Source organism: Pipistrellus hanaki (genome assembly GCF_964339955.1).
Source record: "Pipistrellus hanaki genome assembly, chromosome: 8".
Classification (NCBI taxonomy): domain Eukaryota; kingdom Metazoa; phylum Chordata; class Mammalia; order Chiroptera; family Vespertilionidae; genus Pipistrellus; species Pipistrellus hanaki.
Window position 1 is genome coordinate 46,976,258 of NC_140510.1, and position 19,671 is coordinate 46,995,928.

General features: G+C 41.7%; 1 protein-coding gene and 1 pseudogene across 2 annotated transcripts in view; one reads left to right on the top strand and one right to left on the bottom strand.

The window, feature by feature from the left end:
* Positions 1–18,375, bottom strand: part of SP3 (Sp3 transcription factor) — a 41,232-nt gene extending 22,857 nt beyond the window's left edge. Inside the window, exons 1-4 of the mRNA XM_084892656.1 lie at positions 17,671–18,375; positions 16,909–17,060; positions 16,227–16,355; positions 7,031–8,390 (exon numbers count right to left, since the gene is read on the bottom strand). Coding sequence (XP_084748782.1) covers positions 7,031–8,390; positions 16,227–16,355; positions 16,909–17,060; positions 17,671–17,677 — 1,648 coding nt within the window. The 5' untranslated portion in view covers positions 17,678–18,375. The remainder of the gene's footprint in view (positions 1–7,030; positions 8,391–16,226; positions 16,356–16,908; positions 17,061–17,670) is intronic.
* Positions 1,957–2,925, top strand: LOC311626306 (RNA transcription, translation and transport factor protein-like; annotated as a pseudogene). Its single transcript has one exon. The product of its transcript is annotated as an RNA transcription, translation and transport factor protein-like (transcript).
* Positions 18,376–19,671: the final 1,296 nt, after the last annotated feature.

Here is a 19,671-nt window from a genome sequence, read left to right on the forward strand (position 1 = left end):
ATGGATAAAAGAAGAGATTAGCCAAAGAATGTATATGCATAGCTCATGGACACAAAACAACAGGGTGGTGAAGGCCAGGGGCGGGCAGGGGCTGGGTGGAACTGAACAAAGGTGGGAGGAAATGGAGGACATCGGTACTAGTATCATTAAAATAAAGAAGTACTACATACCTATTGTTTCACTGACCAAAAAGTAACAAATAAAATTATATCATTTCCCTAATCAAAACCCTCCAATATTTTCCTATTAAATAGTAAAACTCACCCTAGCCAGTTTGGTTCAGTGGATAGAGCATCAGCCCGCAGACTATAGAGTCCTGGGTTTGATTCTGATCAAGGGCACTTACCTCAGTTGCAGGTTTTATCCCTGGCCCCTCTCAGTATGCATGTGGAAGGCAACCAATCAATGTGTCTCTCTCACATCAATGTTTCTCCCTCTCTGTCTCTCCCCCTCCCTTCTACTGTCTCAAGAAAAATATTTTTAATGGAAAAATACCCTCAGTGAGGATTAACAAACAAAAATCCAAAGTCCTTACCATGGCTATATTATGGCCCCTGCCAACATCCAATCTCATTTTCTAACACCAGTAAGCTCCAGCCACCTTGCCTCATTCTCTCTTCTTGGAATACTCTTTCCTCTAAATTTCAATATAACAGACTCCCTGAAGGGGTGCACTGAACACCAGGGGGCAGCTCCTGCGTTGAGCGTCTGCCCCCTGGTGGTCAGTACGCATCATAGCAACTGGCCATTCGGTCAATTTGCATATTAGTCTTTTATTATATAGGACAGTTACTTATATGCACATTATAAATTTCTGTAAAAAGGCTAAAACTATCCTTTATAAAATTATCTTCCTAAAAATCACAGCACCCTTTACCCACAGACCCTTCTACCCCATCCCACACCTCTATTTCTTTGTTTGCATGCTTAGTATTCCATTTCTTCTTTAACGATATAGACAGTAACTACCAAGAATTACTGCCATGATTTAAAACACAATAGAAAAAAAATTGAGTTCATGACAATACTCCAAAAAGAAAGAGAATCTCTAATGACAGCTTAGACACCAACTCATTCCGAAAATAAGTAAAAAGATGAATTTAATAGTTTATTCTGCCTTTCTTGTACAAACTGTATTTTAGAATACTAAATACAAATAGTTAATAAGAGAAAGTTCTTTATTGAGGAATCACAGCTATTAGTACAAAAGGATGGGGGGGGGGTAGAAAAATCCCCATTTTGCCAACTTAATGAAGTAAATGAACCCAAATAACAATAAAAAGTTACTATAGCCAAAACCGGTTTGGCACAGTGGATAGAGCATCGGTCTGCAGACTGAAAGGTCCCAGGTTCAATTCCAGTCAAGGGCATGTACATTGGTTGCGGGCACATCCCTGGTAGGGGATGTGCAGGAGGCAGCTGGTCATTGTTTCTCTCATCATCGATATTTCTAGTGCTCTATCCATCTCCCTTCCTCTCTGTAAAAAATCAATAAAACATTTTTTTTTTTAAAGTTACTATAGCCAATAGTTGAAAATCTGAGACTAGGAGGCACATCAACCAATTTAAATACACAGTCCTTGTTTGAATCTTAATTTCAACAAATCAATTTTTAAATCAATTGTGGCAAACAGAACATTGCAAGGATATTAAGAATTAATATTAAGGGATTGCTATAAGTTTATGGTATTGTAAATAATGTACTGTCCATATGCTTTTTAAAATCCCTTATTCATTAGAACAGCAGTTCTAAAACTTAATTTGACACCAGAATTGCTTTGTATGTTAAAAATTACAGAGGACTTAAAGGACTTTTGTTTATGTGAGTTATACCTATTCACCAGAGAATGGGCATGAAGGAGAATGAATGAAGTGCCCTTTAATTCTTAATTAAGTATAAAGTTTAAAAATCCAATTTTGTGGTGATTCTATCCTCTCATTACTAATTTTAAAAAACACAGCTACAGGCTCCTCTCCCCTCCTCTCCCGGCCGCAGCCCGGGGGCAGAGCGGGACCCCAGGACCATGTTCCACCACAAGCTGACGGCCCTCGACTACCACAACCCCGCCGGCTTCAACTGCAAAGATGAAACAGAATTTAGAAACTTAATTGTTTGGCTTGAAGACCAGAAAATCAGACACTACAAGATTGAAGACAGAGGTAATTTAAGAAACATCCACAGCAATTACTGGCCCAAGTTCTTTGAAAAGTATCTTACAGATGTTAGCTGTCCTTTCAAGATTCAAGATCGACAAGAAGCAATTGAATGGCTTCTTCGTTTAGCAGTTAGACTTGAATATGGAGATAACACTGAAAAAATATAAGGACTCAGTATCTGATAATACAAAAAATGTTGACAATGCAGCAAAAAATGCAGAGCCATTGATCAATTTGGATGTTAATAATCCTGATTTTAAGGCTGGTGTAATGGCTTTGGCTAACCTTCTTCAGATTCAACGTCATGATGATTACCTGGTAATGCTTAAGGCAATTCGCATTTTGGTCCAGGAACGCCTGACACAGGATGCAGTTGCTAAAGCAAATCAAGCAAAAGAGGGGTTGCCTGTTGCTTTAGACAAGCATATTCTTGGTTTTGACACAGGAGATGCAGTTCTTAATGAAGCTGCTCAAATTCTTCCGATTGCTGCATATAGAAGAGCTCAGAGAGCTACAGACAAAAATTAATGAAGCCATAGTAGCTGTTCAGGCAATTATTGCTGATCCAAAGACAGACCAGACTGGGGAAAGTTGGAAGATGAATCTTTTAGGATTTTAGCCTCTCACCTATTTAGTACAGTTGGGAACCATGCACACCGTGGTATGTGTTACAGAATCACACATCACATTTTCAAGGGAAGAATCCCAGAAAATTGACTATGTTGTAGAGATTTCCATCATTGCTTTTTCTTTAATAAAGTTTGGGAAAGCAAAATAAATAAATAAATAAATATATAAATAAATAAATAAATAAGTAAATAAAATAAAAAACACAGCTACAACTTAGTCTACAACTATGCAGTTTTCCATGGGTAATAGAAATTCTAAATATTAGGTTTTTGCTTTAAATAAGTATTGATTTCTATAAACCTCTCTTCCTAACTCAATTACCTAACTGCATTTTAAATATGGCCATTGTTAGAGGATAACTCTGTATTTAGATAAAACAAAATCTGGTAGAAGTCTAAAATTTGACACAAAGTCTTGGCTTGAATTAGGGAGAAGTTTTCTAACTAGAAAAGACATTGGAAGATACGTAAATTCACTTTGTCTCCTCCCCCAAATATATATATAACAGCAGACAAAGTAAAAATAAACTTTAAAAAAAAGAAATCCTCTAAAACAACTTCATTCTCAATGGGCAAGAAGTGAACAGAAATAAAAGCAGTGAATGTGACTGTAGTTTTGGGTCTGATGAGCTCTATGTTTCAAGAAAGATGAGGGTTTGATTTCTAAGGCATAAGAGGCTCTCAATGTAACTCCTTTTGATAAGGAGGGGCCCAGAGTCAGATTCACTGCTTAAAACAGACTAGAGTAGAGGGTCATTTTTGTTAAAAGGGAGCTTAGAAGTCAAAGAAATTCCAAAGTCCCAAAATGTGCAATCTTGTGTATGTGGGAAATTGTTACATTAATTCCATACTTAACAAAAATAAAAATGCAATGCAATTATGTCAATGTTTTTAGCATTTCATCTAGCAATACTATGTCTTAATAGATTAAAATTTTACCCTGATTTTCAGGTGGGGGGGGGGGGAAAAACCCACACACACACATCCTAAAATAATTTATCTCCCTTCGTACCAATTAAAAGACAGTACAATCCAAGGGCTGATTTTCCTATTACCAAATAGTCCCAAAATTAAAATTTCCTGTTTTTTATTACTAAACTAGAGGCCCAGTGCATGAAATTCCTGCCGGGGAAGTGGGGGGGGCGTCCCTCATCCCGGCTTGTGCCCTCTCACAATCTGGAACACCTCGGGTAGGGTCCCTTGGCCTGGTCAGAGATCAAGGCCTATTGGGGGCTTTCCTTCTGCCAGCTGCTAGCAGCTGGCCCCATCCTTGCTGCTGCCACTGCTTGCCATCTGTGCAGGGCTGCCCCCCAACCCCTTTCCCACTATTAGTTGCCTCCCTCTGCAGGTGACAGGCATGGGATGTGATTGCTTGGCTGGCCTGGGCGTCCCTCTGCAGAGCAATCTCTAGTCAGTCCCACACACCCGCCACAGCATCGCTAGCTGGTGGCCTGGGCCTCCCTCTTTGAGGTGATCAATTGTGGGGCTCCATAATCGATCGCCACATAGAGGGTGACATGGGACTCCCTCTTTGGGGCAATGGATCGCGAGACCTCCCCCTCCCCCCCATCAAGCCCCCCACAGAGGATGACCTAGGCCTTTCCCTGTGGGGCAATCGTGGGGTGATGGTAGACCCCCCCCCCCCCACCGGCCAATCACATGGCACCGGCCTTGGCTGGCCTGGCACCAGTGCATGTCATAGTGTGGTCGTCTGAAAGGTCGTCCAGATGGGTCGTTCAGCTGTTCTGTCCTTCAGTCAATTTGCATATTATCCTTTTGATATTATAGATTATTATAGGTATTGGACTACCAGTTTCGGGCCCCATCCCTGCAGGCCTGAGCTGAAAACAGCAATCCAATATCCTGAGGGCTCGAGCCCTGGGCGGGCGCCATACCACTCAGGCTCATCCTGGCCCCCCTGTGCCTGCTGCCACTGCCGCTGCCACTACAACTGCTGCTGGTAGCACTACTGCAGAGGAGGAAGAGGCTCGTGCCGCCACAGCTGTGATCGCCAGCTGTGAGCCCAGCATCTGATGTCCCTCAGTCAGCTGAGCGGTGCTCCCGCTGTGGGAGCACACTGACCACCAAGGGGCAGCTCCTATGTTGAGCATCTGCTCCCTGGTGGTCAGTGCATATCATAGCAACCGATCGTTCAGTTGCTTAGGCTTTTATATATATAGATAGCCAAAACATAGAAACCTTGTCCATCAACAGATAAATGAATAAAATGTGGGGTATTCAAACAATGGAATATTATTCAACCACAAATAGAATCTCGAAAATATTATGCTAAATGAAAGCCAGATGCAAAAAGCTATTTATTATATGATTTCATTAATATGAAATAGAATTCCACTGATATGAAACGCAAATCCAGAAAGACAGAAAATAGATTAGTGACTGCCAAGGGCTAAGGTGTGGTGTGTGTTGGGGGGGGCGGGGGGGGGGGGGGATTGGAGGGGTGAGGAGTGACTGCTAACAGATATGGGAATTGGGGGGGGGGGGTGAAAATGCTCTAAAATTAGATAGTGGTGATGGTTGTACAAGTCTGTGACTATATTAAAAATCACTGAGTTGTATACTTTAAAGGATAAATTTATGGGTTGTGATTTACATTTCAATAAAACTATTTTTTTTAAAAACATTTAACACTCAAGGTTCAAGATTTAGTAAAAATAACCATTTAGATGGGTTTAACAAGAACATTCTTTAGTGAAATGCGTGTTTAACTACATTTAAGTGCAATATCATAAAGAATATAACTACTATAGTTTTGTGCCACTGCTTTGATTTGTGCTAAGACACAAGCAGTTTTAGCCACCATCAACGAAAATGTCAACACAATAAAAAGACAAATAACTTCAGTATTACTATGAAAAGGAGTTTGACATCAAGGACCTCTTTAAAGAGTGATAGAGATCCCCCAGGGGTCCACAGACCACACTTTGAGAACTGTTGCTCTACACCACAGCTTCAGAAGACGCAAGTGCAATTAAAAGCTGTCCAAGAACAGACCTGAGGCTTTAAGACAATTCCAATTTTCTAAGCATATATCACAAATTTCTCAAAAGAAAAAAGGCAGTCTTTATTGTGATGGAAATTATTTCAGTAAATTAAATTTAAGCATCCCAATTTAAGAATTTAGAATCACTAACTTAATGGAAGGTTAAAATCGCCACAAAATCTCTCCCTGCCAGAGTGACTTAATTGGTTGAGCTCCTCCTGTGCACCAAAAGATTGACAGGTTAATTCCCAGTCGGGGTATAAATCCAGGTTGCAGGTTCTAGAATATGAACAGTAACCTATCCAAGTTTCCCTCTCACATTGTTGTTTTTCTCTTTCTTTCCCCCCTTCTCTGCCCCTTCTTCTTTCCTGTCTCTCTAGACTCAATGGGTAAGAATTTAAATATTAAAAAAAATTAAAATCTCCACGAAAGAACAAATTAAAAGTAGAAGAGCAAAAGGATTTAGTACAACACAGTAAGATGCTTTCTAAATAAACATTATAACACATTTCTTTTAAAACTATACTATTTAATTCTTTTAAAACTATAAAAGAATTTCTTTTAAAACTATACTATTTAATTCTTGCACACAAAAAGAGTAGACTTCTGAAATTTCTACCCCATACTATAAATAACATGTCTAGCACAACTAAGTTCAAAGCCACTACACACTTGTAAGAATAAACTGTCAGAGAATCAAAGAATTTTAGGTCTGGGAAGCTAACTTAGATATAGTTACTTAGTCTAACAACCCAATTTTACATGATGAGGAAACTGAGTTTGCAAGAGAAAAAGTAACTTGGCCAAAATAGCACAGCTAGCTAGCTACTAGCTGAGACAACAGTACCATGTTTTTATTTTTACTATGCCAATCAGATTCCCCAATTAGATATAGTGCAGAAAACACTGAACTTATATCACACCAAGGATGACCAAGACACTTTATCTGCCAAATAAAAATTTTGTAATGTTTGACAACACCAATCATATGTGAAAACAAATACAGAATTGAGAAAGGAAAAATTACAAATATAATGGCATAATGGAGAAATAAATCCTTGACTTCAAAAACTACAAAATTTCAATGAAGAACAATTTGGAAGACACTTTGATGTCTACTTTTCATACAAATTTAGGGCAACATATCTAAAGATACTGATAAACATCTAAAGCAAAATATTCCCTACATATTGACAAATCAGTGAACCTATCTATGGTTACAATATGACTTAAGACTTACCTGCAGGACTGTCAGCATTCTCTCCTGGGTGTAGCTGTATACCAGTAGAATCTATAGAGTTTACTGTAACTGTCTGTAGATTTGGCAACTGACCAGTGCTTAGACTAACTGGAGTTGAAGTCAAGGCTCCACCTGCTGCAACCTGACCAAGCGTAAGTGTCTGAACAGGTGTCAAAGTTATTTGTTGGGCAGCAGTATTCTGTATTTGCAAATTCTGCAAGTTCTGGACCCCTTGTACTTGAAATGTTTGCCAAGTTATTTGTCCAGAAGGGGTCACTGTCTGTGCCTGAATTAAAAAGGTTCCAGGATTCAGCTGCAACTGAAGATTTTGCAAAGCCTGTTGTGATATATTTTGACCACTTGCTTGCACACCATGGATTGTCTGTGGTGTAATACCTTGCACAATTTGGGCTTGACTGGTTGGCTGCTGAGACTCTTGAAGTTGTAAATGTTGTACAACAGGCTGTGCTGTAGAAACCTGAATATTCTGAGCCTGTGTCTCTTCAGAAACAGGCGACTGGATGTAATTTCCCTGAAGATCTGAAGAATGGACTTGCCCACTAGAAGTAGTCAAGCTATTTGTGTTTTGTTGCAATATACCTGTACTGTCTATAGTAACAGGCAACTGTGATGAAGAGGACGTTGGCACAAATAAATCTGTATCAGTATTAGTTTCATTAATATCAGGAGAAACCCGCTCACCAGTCCTTTCTGAATTGTCTGAACTATCCATAGCTTGTCCTGTATTTATCAAATGTCCATCGGCATTAATGCCTGCAGTCATTGTCTGAGAACTGCCCGAGAGTCCCAAAGAATCTAGATCGACACTGTTGATTGGTACAAAGGTAATATTTCCTGGCAGACCAAGAGGCACATTAGCAACTACTTGGGTTTGGCCAGGAAAAGATGAACCACCAATTGTAACTCCCTGAACCTGGACTTGACCAGTCTGTGGTATGAGATTCTGAATATTAGCAGGAGGTGTTCCAGAGGCAAGCAAGGTTTGATTAGAGCCAGGAATGATCTGAATTTGACCACTTTCTTGATTTATACCGCCATTATCTGAAGTTCCTGTGAAGCCAATCTGAACCTGTTGACCATCTGTTGACTGAATCTGTGGTATTACTTGATATTGAACATTGGACACTGTACCATTCGATGACTCTGATCCTGGTGCAACTGAAAATATTTGTTGATTCTGCAAATTCTGAAGGGGAAGAACATACTGCCCACTCGAAGTAGCAGCACTTGGAATCTGTACTAGATTACCCGCTTCATCTTTTATAGTTGTAGGTGTGGCTGACAAAACCTCCCACCGGTTTGGTGCTCCTCCTAACTGTACAGCAGCCAAATCACCTGTCTGGATGAAGAAAACAAAAACTGTTTTGAGATATATACTTGTAGTAGAGTTAAACCAGTCCTCAAAACTCTACAAACTGACATAAATCCTACTACCTAAAAATAAAAGTTCTCTTAACACAGTGGAGTTCAAATACAGAAGCAGTACTATATAACCTACAGCCTTGGCCAGTTGGTTAGAGCATCACCTGATACGCCACAGTTGCAGGTTCGATCCCCCAACAAAGCATGTACAAGAATCAACCAATGAATGAACGAATAAGTAGAACAACAAATGGATCTTGATAGGTGAGTTTGGAGTTCGGGCTCTCTTTCTCCCCCCCCCCCCCCCCCGAATATTTTAAAATTTCAGAAAATAAACTACAATAATTATCATTTCCAACTTTTTTATTATAAAAATAACCCATGCTATTTGAGCAGGAAAATTTTTCAGTAAGCAGTCTTTGCTTTATGACCGCTAACTGATCTTTTATTCCCTCATCTATGATCTCTAATGCTATACAGTTAAAAATAATAGAAGTGGCTAGAAAAAAGTATAAACAGCTCAAACCAGACATACCTCAAACACTGAATTCAAAAAATATACAATGCACTAAAAATATCAGGTGTATTATATATGAGAAAAAAAGAAACATTACTAGTGCAGTGTTATCAAACCATGTGAATTAGGTTTGTATATTATTAATTTAAATCTTTAATCAAATAATTCAAGTGACTCTTTGATGGCATGTTTTAATGCACTCCAGAACAAACTCCTGTCTAGGGATATTCTATTAGCAATTCTTTATTTTTCCCATGAATTACTTTTTAAAAAATGACACCTTTAAAAACTTAACAAGGAACTGTGGCTTTACCTACTATTCTATTTAAGTTTACAGTCAAGTGCCCAGTATTTACATTTTGCAATCTGTGACCTGTTGGAATCTCAGGTATCATCCCAATACTTTAAAATTAGATTGGAAAAACACCAGTGTAGAAAAGCAAAAAGCAATAAAATTCTACATGTCAATGTCAAAGGACAGAATTCTTTTTAGGGCATAGTAACAATAATGTCTAGCATTTGAGCTTTTTTTTTTTAATGCCAAGAACTCTAATTGGGGTTTATAAGATTTTATTACTTACTCCTTTCAACAATACTGAGGTAGTGTTAGCATTATTCACATTTCACAGAGGAGAAAATTGAGGGACAAATCACAGAGCTATCAAGTGCCAAGACAAGATATAAAACTAGGCCAAGTCTAACTATAGAACCCAGACCCTTACATACTATTCCATACTGTCACCCACTAAGAAATGGGATAAACACATGACTAATGAAATCCTGTATTAATTACCATCAAAATAAAACGATTCCTATCCCACTTCCTTCTAGATCTATGTGATTTCCTAAACCACCACAAATAACTAGGCAATGAGAGCAGAAGCATATCTAGCCCAGCATTCTAAACCTAGGATCCATGCCTGCATTTCAAAGGATCTTTGAATCCTCTAATACTGTACCAACTTTTTGAGAAAGTGAAAAGTACAATGGGGGAGGGGATGATAGGGCTCAATCATATTCTCAAAAGGGGTCTATGACCATAAAAAAAGGTTAGACAAATACTGTTCTCGCAACATAACCCATTCCACATTTCTATTACAAATATTACAGAACCAGAATATTTTAAAAGTTTATTAAAGAAACTCGCTACCTAATTTTCATATCGGAATAGTTAATATATATTTCAATGGATAAAACCACAGTATTAATGACACAACTCAAGGTATTTGTGCATATCTGTCAAAATGAAATAAGCAGATGAGAAATTCCATGAAATAAACTATCTTTTTCGTCAAATGGTTCACATCTATCTAAGCAAACAAACACATACATGCTACTACATGTGAAAAGTATATACTAGCCATATGATCAAAACACTATTTGGGAACATAGAAGCCTAAAAAAACTATTATCTCACATAAGATATATTTAAAGTAATTTTAGAATAAAATTTAATAATTCATTTGGGTAATTAGAAAATAGAGACAGAGGAATTACTAGATAGAGTAAGTCACAGACAAAAAGAAACATGTAGTTTGATGTTTAAAGAGAAGATCCTGAAAAGGCTCATATTCAGAGAAAAGGATAACAGGACTAGACATTTTTGTCAGGGCCTGTAGTAAATGGCTTTGTATATTCTGGTAAGGAGTTTAGACTTTATCCTGCAGACAGTAAATGAAAGCTATAAAAGGTTTTTAAACAAGTGGTACAATCAGATATGTTTCATAAAGATAAACTAAGGCCCAGTGAAGGAGACTGAAAGGCGGAAAAGAATACAAGCAGAGAAACTGGGACTCATTACAAACATCTAAGCCTGAACTAAAACAATGATCACTTAAATACTACAATCTTTGTCCTAGCCGGTTTGGCTCAGTGGATAGAGCGTCAGCCTGAGGACCCAGGGATCCCGGGTTCAAGTCCAGTGAAGAGCATGTACCTTGGTTGTGGGCTCATGAAGGAGGCAACCAATCAATGTAAGACACATCAATGTTTCTGTCTTTCCCTCTCCCTTCCACTCTCCCTAAAAATCAATGAAAAAATATCCTCAGGTGAGGATTAACAAACAAAAAAATATAAATAAATAAATAAATACAATACAATCTTTTAAATCTATCAAACTTGTCATTAAAATGAAGCACCAAACATTAATGTCACACATCATTCAACTTCTATATGGTATAGCAATTAGAAGGTTAAGTCATCTTTTCTTATGTTAAAGTAACAATTCACATTTCATTTCAGTCTCTCTTGGCATTTTAAATAAGCTAAAGACATGTTAGTCTGTACTTTATATTGAAACCTGCAGTACAGTATAATATCTAAAATCCAATCCTTGTTAAGGTTATTGATCACCTTTAAAGAATCAACTGTTGAAATTTTTTCTGACCAGCATTAAATTTATAATTATTTAACCTATATAAAAGAATATAGTGTCTCAGATACAAATTAACTATATATTACTAGCATTTAGGCCTTTTATCATCTTTTAAAAAGTTAACTTATGACATATAAAGTATTCATTTCACAGGAAAATAAAAGGGCAGATATTCAACCATCAGTGAACTGCTTTCTAGTCAAGAAATTCTTTGAAAATAAATACAACTACTCAAATGACAATTCTGAGTAAATACTACCCAAGCACACCCCTCCCTCTCCAGAAGCTAAATAAAAATAAACTGTAGTACCACGTTTTCCCAACAAAGCAGGTTATTAATTGAAGGGAAATCCCTTCTCAAAAAAGTAACTACAAAAAAAAAAAAAAAAGGGAAATCCCCAAACCTAGGACAAAAATGATTTGAACATTTTTTAATAAACTGAAGGTGAAAAACATAAAAATATTTATGCCCTGGCATGTGTCTCAGGTGTTTAAGCATCCGCCCTTGCACTGAAAGGTAGATAATTCCAGGAATGGGCACATAAGCAGGTTGAGGGTTTGATCCCAGTTGGGGGGCATGTATGAGGCAACCAATTGATGTTTCTCTATCACATCAATGTTTCTCTCTTTCTCTCTCTCTCTCTCTCCCCCCTCCCTTTTCGCTTCCTCTCTCTTTGAAATCAATAGAAAAAAATGACCTCAAGCGAGGATTAAAATTTATGTATGTATTATGTATGTATGTATGTATTATGTATTATGTATTTATGCATTTATTAATGTGGTTTATTTGTTTATTTGGCCCAATGCATTTATTAATGTGGCTTATTTGTTTATTTGGCCCAAGCCAGGGGGTGGGGAAAATAGCTAGGAATAGCAAGAGATAATTTAATATAAAGGAGGGGGAAAAAAACAGCAATAAGCTAGCTGGTTTGGCTCAGTGAATAGAGCATTAGGACTCTTCTGGACTGAAGAGTCCAGAGTTCAATTCTGAGCAAGAGCCTGTACTTCAGTTGCAGCCTCAATCCTGGTCCTGGTCAGGGCATGGGGGAGGCAGCCAATCAATGTGTCTCACTCACATTGATGTTTCTCTTTAAGTCTTTCACTCTAAATATTCTTGGGTGTGGATTAATAAAAAGAAGAAAGCAATAAAAAATGTTTTTCTTTAATGAAATAATTTAGTTTTAAAAGATTTACTAAATGTTAATTTTTAAAACCCTCACTACAGAATCTTTTTTTAAACTGATTTTTAGAGAGAGGAAGAGAGAAACATCAATGTGAGAAAGAAACGATCAGTTTGCCCCACTACAAGCCCAAACCCGGGCCCAACTTGGGATCACACCTGCAACCTAGGTATGTCCTCTAACGGGGAATCAGATGCTCCAAACAAATGAGCCACTCAGAACTAGTATTTGGTTTAGGATCAAGATAACCCTTCACATAAGCTTCAGACTAAAAGAAAAATCCACCCGTGTTTCTCTCAGTAACTTTTAATATTCTCATTGGACAACAAAATACTATCTAAATACTTCCTGTATTTAGGTGGAAGTTGGCATTACTGTAAAAAGTTTTAACTGAAGGTACTCTGAGGTTCCTTCTGCATATAAACACACACTAGTAATTACAGTGACAGGACCACAACCCAGAGTAGCCCTGAAACATTACTACGGCAGTTCATTACAAGGACATTCTCCAGTACAACCAGGATATAAAAATGGGGTGGAGGTGGGGACTTGGGGATAAGAGAAAAGAAAAAAAGGTTTATCTTCTCAGATAATATGTGTAGATAGGGAAAAATAAAAAATTCATACCACTTACTGCATAGCATTTGAAAAGGATTTTAACTTCTCACTTCCCACAAATAGCTTTATATGAAAACCAAAGAGGCAAGCAAAGAGTGTAACCAGAAACAAGAAAGTATGAAGCTAAGGTAGAAACAAATGAAAAACCATTCTTAGGTAAGTTTCTTGAAATCATCAAGGAACACTAAAGAACTCAGACTTCAAATAAAAACAAATACCTAATGAATTCATTACAATGACAATGTAGATTTTTTTTAAGTAATGGTAAAAATAACCTCTTTTTAAAAAATAAGCTATTATTTATTTTTTAGCTCACCAACATTTGTATACTAAATGAACACTTAATTTACAACCTAAAGTGAAGGTCAGGCAACAACTTTTATAATATGTACTTGTACAGCTTATTACACTATAGTACAAATGAAATAAATAATCCATAAGTACACACAAATGCAAAACAGACAAGTTAATATGTCACAAAGGTCTACTTTACTTATACTTTGTTCCCTGATTTATTACAAAAATTACACAAAAAAGGAGGACCTATGTAATTCTTCCAACAATAAAAATTTTTTTTAAATTAACTACACAACTTTTAATAATAAAGTAGAAAAGAGCCTTGCCATCAGTCCCTGGTGTAGGGCAATACAGGTGAGATTGTTTTGTGATTAAATCTATTTAGTACAGTACTAAGGGTATCTATCCATTCTTGGTCAGGATCCAGGATGAATCCATATAATATTAAAACAAATTCTAAATTTGAAATATTTAAAGCAAATCTCCAGTGCAGGTGATTGGCTTTTCAATAACCTTTTAATCCTAAAATACCAAACTAAACTGGCATAAGATTGAAATATATATATGTATTTAACTGATTTTAAATATAACAATACTATATGCAATGTGGTACCCTGGACTGGATCCTGGAACAGAAAATGGACAATAGTAGAAAAACTGGTAAAATAAGAATAAAATTTGTCGTTAATAATAGTACTGTATCATTGTTAATTTCCTAATTTCATACCTAAACTTGGTTAAGTTGCAACTAACATGTCTATATTAATATTAGGGGAAGCTGGATGAAGGGTAACCCTCAAGTTCTATCTTTGCAACTTTTCTGTAAATTTAAAATTCTTCCAAAATAAGAATTTAAAAAAAAAAACACAGCTACAAAATAAAGCTGTCTGTAGATGTCTCAAGATTCCCAGTAATTTGAGTAATTAAAGCAGATGACCTAAGCATATCTTCAGGTGGAAAAAAAAAATTGCCCATAAAATCATTACCGTAAATTCTCATTTTCTGAGATGCACATGTCGGAAATTCATTTGAACAAGAAAAATAATTTTCCCATTTCCTAAGGCAAATATATTCAAGCCAGTCTTACCAATTTTACTCAGTGAAAAATTTTCTGTACAGTTACCAAACGAAGAAAAAAAATGCTCCGATTCTAGTTCATGTTCATCTACAGGGAAATATATATCAGTAGAGAGTAGTTCAGAGTATGAGTTGAAGAGGAATGGAAACAACTTTTCTACAAGTGATATATGACTACAGTAGGCTAAAGCTGGAGATAATATTCCATTCCTGGGACTGAGATTCATGTAAGATTCACTCATACATGTACATACACATATTTTCACCTTCACTTCCTCCTTTACTTCTCCCCTCCCCCATCGGTGACCTGATACCTAAACTTGGTTAAGTTGCAACTACAAAGTTTTTTGTTCTAACTGAAAATATTAAAAAGTAGAAGCAATCTGGCTTGCAATTTTACTTATGCAGTAATTTCATTCTGTCTTGTCATTGTAGAGCTAGAGAGATGTAGTTAAGGTTTATCAATCAATCAAAAATTAAGTTTAAAACTTAAAAGTCATACTTTTTTTAAGACACTAAAACCATTCATCTCTCTCTACAATATAACTTGAAGCACTAAAATTACAAATACAACATTTAACAACATAGCTTAACTTTGGCTTCACTTTTAATGCCTAGAAATGTTAAGAATATCCAGCAGACTATATCAAATATCAAACGGTTTTTGTCTTCTGTGACTACTTCCAAATATCACTACACACAAGTCAATTCCTATAATCCACCTCAAAGGAAAATGCTTCAATTACTTTAATAAGTAAATACATCTACGTGTTACACTAATGCAACAGCAATGATTCCAGCAAATATAAAAGTCACAAGCAACAGTGCTAAAAGCTGTTTTCCTAGATCATTTGAATTAAGCCCTCAGATAACCCATCAGCTCCTCCCCCTGCTCCAGACACTCTAAAAACAATACAAAAAAGCGTCTTACCACGTCCCATCAGACAAGCAATGGTAACAGGGCTTTACTAACTAAATTCAACTGTTTTAAGTGTGGTGTGCATTAGCATGCATGGAAGTACAACTTCTTACATGTACTTTTGTTTCTAACACTGGTATCCAGGTTCAATTTCAAAAGCCAAAATATTATCTAAGTAACTTCAGTGACTCCAACAGCCGCTAATTAAATGTTTCACTTATTTATTCGACTTGTGAAAAATTACTGCAAAATAAGAGTCTGCAAAAACTAAAATTCGACCATTTAGAATGGCCACTGAAAAAGCACTTCAAAGTACCCACTCCTGCATACAAAAAGATAATTCAAAGAGTAAACCTTCCTTTTTTCTTTTTAAACAATTTACGGTTTAAATCAGTAAGCTCTAGTAACTTCCAACCGAAAAGGCTCCACGTTCAAAAACCCTAAAAACTAAAGACGCTGTGCCTCTGGCTGATACTATCTATGGCCGATAGGCTGTGCTTGGAAATTCTGTGGTGTGCAGGCAAGGAGTTCTCGGCGGCGATATGAATTACTCAAACATCCATTTTGGAGTCTCCCACCCCCGCCCTCCCAGACCTCATTTTGTAGTGAACGTGGATCGAGGTTCCGCAGCGACCATGTAGGGAAAGCCTGGGCTGGCTTCGGGCCCCAAACAAGCCTGCGGAGGAGCAGGAAAGGGCGCGCTGGCCGCGCGATCGGGGAAGGCGCGGGCGCCGGGGAGGGCGGCCTCGGGGCGGCGGGAGCGCCGCGGGCCTGGGATGGCGGGCGCCGGGCCTCGGCGGGGGCGGGCCGCGCGCGCGCGCGGGACTTACCGCTCCGGATACGGCGGCGGGGTCCCCGGCGGCGGCGGCCGCCTCCTCCTCGTCGTCGTCGCCCGGCGAGGTGGGCCCAATCTTGCTGCAGGTAGCGGCCAGCAGAGCGAGCGGTGACGGCTGAGTGTCCTACCCCCGAGGGGCGGGTTCAGAGAGGGAGACAGGGGGAGGGGTGGCGGTTAGGGCCGGGCCTGCCGCTCGCACAGGAAGTGCGACCGGTCCTCGCAGGCGGCGCCCGGGCGAGCGCCAGCCCGCGCTCACGGCCACGGCCTCCTCCTCCTCCTCCTCCTCCTCCTTTACCTCCTCCTCCTCCTCCTCCTCCTTTACCTCCTCCTCCTCCTCCCGCACGCCGGCTCGTGTCCTCCCGCTCGCACGCACTCCCGCTCGGGCGTCCGCGGGAAGGCGGGCGGCGGGCAGCGCGCCGGGCCTCCACCTTCCGCCCGAGCCCACCTCCGGGAGGGCGCGCGCTCACACACACGCACACTCACACACAAAAAGGCGGGCGGCGGAGAGCGGGCGGGAGGGGGAGAGCGGGCGGGGTCGGAGCGTTGGCGCCTCGGGCGGCCGCTCCGGGGCTGGGGGAGGGGAGGGGAGGAGAGAGGCGCGGAGGGAGGGAGGGCAGAGCGAGGGGAGGAGAAAGCGGCGCGAGGGGGGAGCCGGCCGGGGCTCGGCCGCGCCTCACCTGGGCCGCCGCCGCCGCCACCGCGCCGTTTCCGTGCTGCTGCTGCTGCTGCTGCTGCTGCAGATACTCGCCGTGGCCGCCGCCGCTGCCGCCGCCGCCGCTGTCCACGTCTAAGGCAGCCATTTCCTCTTGTTTCACAGGCTTTTCAGGAGCTGCAGGCACAGCGCGGGGGGGAGGGGGGAGAAGGGGGAGGAAGGCGGGTGGAGGAGAGGGAGGGGGCCCGCGGGCCGAGTCGAAATTATTCCGAAAGCCCGGACCGGCTCCCCTTCCCCTCCCCCACCCGCCCCGCGGCGGCGGCGGCGGCGGCGGCTCCCTCCTCCCCTCCCGCGGCTGCCCCCGCCCGCCGCGCTGTAACCCTCCTCCTCCTCCTCTATCCCTCCTCCTCCTCCCCGCGCTGCCCCTGCCCCCTCTCCTCTCCTCTCCTCCCCTTTCCCTCCGCGCCGCTCGCTCGCACTCGCGCTCGCTCCTCTCGCACCGTCAGTCACTCACACGCCCGCCGCCCGCGCCCGCGCGCGAGGGGATGCGCTCCCAGCGGACCGGGCCGGCCGGCCTCCCGGGGCCCGGCGGGAACACGGCGCTGCTGGGGCTGGAGGGGCGGACCGTGGCGGCTGGCGGGGAGGGGACTGCGGCTTTCTGCCTCTCACAGACACTCGGTCGCACACACGGGGCCGGGAGCCGGCGGCGGCGGCGGCCCGGAGCGGGCTGTGGGCGGCGGCGGCAGCAGCAGCAGCAGCAAGGGTTGCTCTCTCGGCTTTTACGTACCGGTCATAGTGTGTTTAGGGCACCTCAGGCGGGGCTCCCCGCCGCCTTACACATGGTGAGGAGCGAAGGCGGCGGCGGCGGGAGAGGATGCGGGAAGCGGCGGCGGACACGGCCGGAGCGGTCCGGGGAAATTTTTTTTCCTATTTTGATTGACTGTGCGGGAAACACAAAAGGTGGAGCCTCCAGCCCAAAAGGGGGGAAGAGGGTGACAGCCCGCCCGGAAGTCCCGCCCCTCTTCTCCGCGTCCATTCGCCGCCACGCTCGCCGTCGGCGGTGCTCATTGGCCCGGGCGCCCGTCCGTCGCTCAGCCCGGCTGCGCGCTTCCTGTTTGCCCCGCGGGTGGAGGGGAGAGACAATGAGCGGCCTAGGCGGTGTAGGTTCCCGAAAGCGGCTACCGCTGGCCTATCGCCCCGCTGGGCCCGACTTGCTCGCCCGCTGCCGCTGCCAGACCCGAGGCGCAGGCCTCTTCCGCCTCGCGGGCGCCCGAAGCGGGCCTTGCCGAGCTGCGGGGGAGCTGGGCTGAGGAGGAAATCTTTCCCCGGGGGCTCGGCTCCACTCGACGCTTCCTCCATCTCGGCCGGATCTCCCCTGGGCCTCGCGCGCTCGGAGTCGCCGCTTCCCTGCGCTGTCGGGAGGCCGCCGCCGCTGCCGCTCAGCCCCGGGGCTGCTGCCGCGGCCGCCGCCGCTACTGAGCGAACCGGACCCGCCCCGCGAGCCCGGGGGGAGGGAGCTGGTATTGGGGGAGACACCCCTTCCGAGGCTGGAGGAGGATTTTCTCTGACTTTCAGCGCCCAGATTCAGTCCCAGCCATCTCGGCCCCATCCCCCTAGTCCCAGGTTTCCTTCCACTTCATCTCCCACTTTTGTGTACCCTGGAGGCAGGCACTTAAAAACAAAAGAAATAATCCACCTCACAGAGAGCAGAGCTTTCCTTCTTGCCAATGGCACCGAAGCAGCCACTTTCAAGTATATTTAAAACGTGGCATGGGTGTATATATAAATACACACACACACACACATTTTATACATATAATGTATATATATAATTTTAAGAGGTGCAGGATACTTTTTATTTAAAAATTCAGTCACATCATCATATTCCCTGTTTCTTAATCGTCTTGGTAACAAGTCAAACGTGGAAAAAAAAACCAACACATGCCAACATGTTTTAAATATTGAATCTCAGCGAGTATTTTTTTTTCTTGGAACATTTTAGTTATACTTTAAAATCTCGTCTCACTTATTAGATTAAGTAAATACTCCTTTTCTCTTTGGCATCCTTGCTATGTTGCTGTCATCCTGGGGAGGAAAATGCTGGTTTTTTGTGTGTGTTTTGCCAACTAAGAGAAATCTATCTCTGCCTATTGCCAAGAAAGGTTACGTTAAAGAGGTGGAAATGCTGTCCACAATAGCCTTTTTCTAGAAATCTGACTCAAGCAAGAATCCAGTTGCTGGGATTATTATATTTTGTGTGACAACACTGTGCCAAGGGATGGGGTTGTAAAGCCCGGCACTTAAACTACATTTGTGTGTGCCAACTGGAAAGAACTCGTAATCCATTTGTGAGTGATTCCCAGTTCTAAAGCACATACTTTTGACCTGTTCTCATAGGATAAGAGAAGTCATATGGTTACTTGGCACCCATTTGTACAAAAGATAGACTTCCAGGGAAGTGACCTAAAAATCACAAGCAGGCAAAGCAAGACCATAGGAATCCAACAATGGGCTTGATCTCTTCCAAAACACATTTTAGTCTCATATTTATAAGTAGAAGAATAACTTTAAAAGCTAAGTAACATAAACACTATACTATTTTACACTTTAATTTTAAAGGAAATAAGCTGATTGGGGGGGTAGAAAAAGAGGGGGCTGAAGAGGAAGACAAGTGGAGCTGCAGAGGAGGGAAGTCATAGTATTGTCTCTCTTCTTAGCCTATAGATCTGTGGGATAGAAGATAGCTCTCCCGCCGAAACCGGTTTGGATCAGTGGTAGAGCGTTGGTC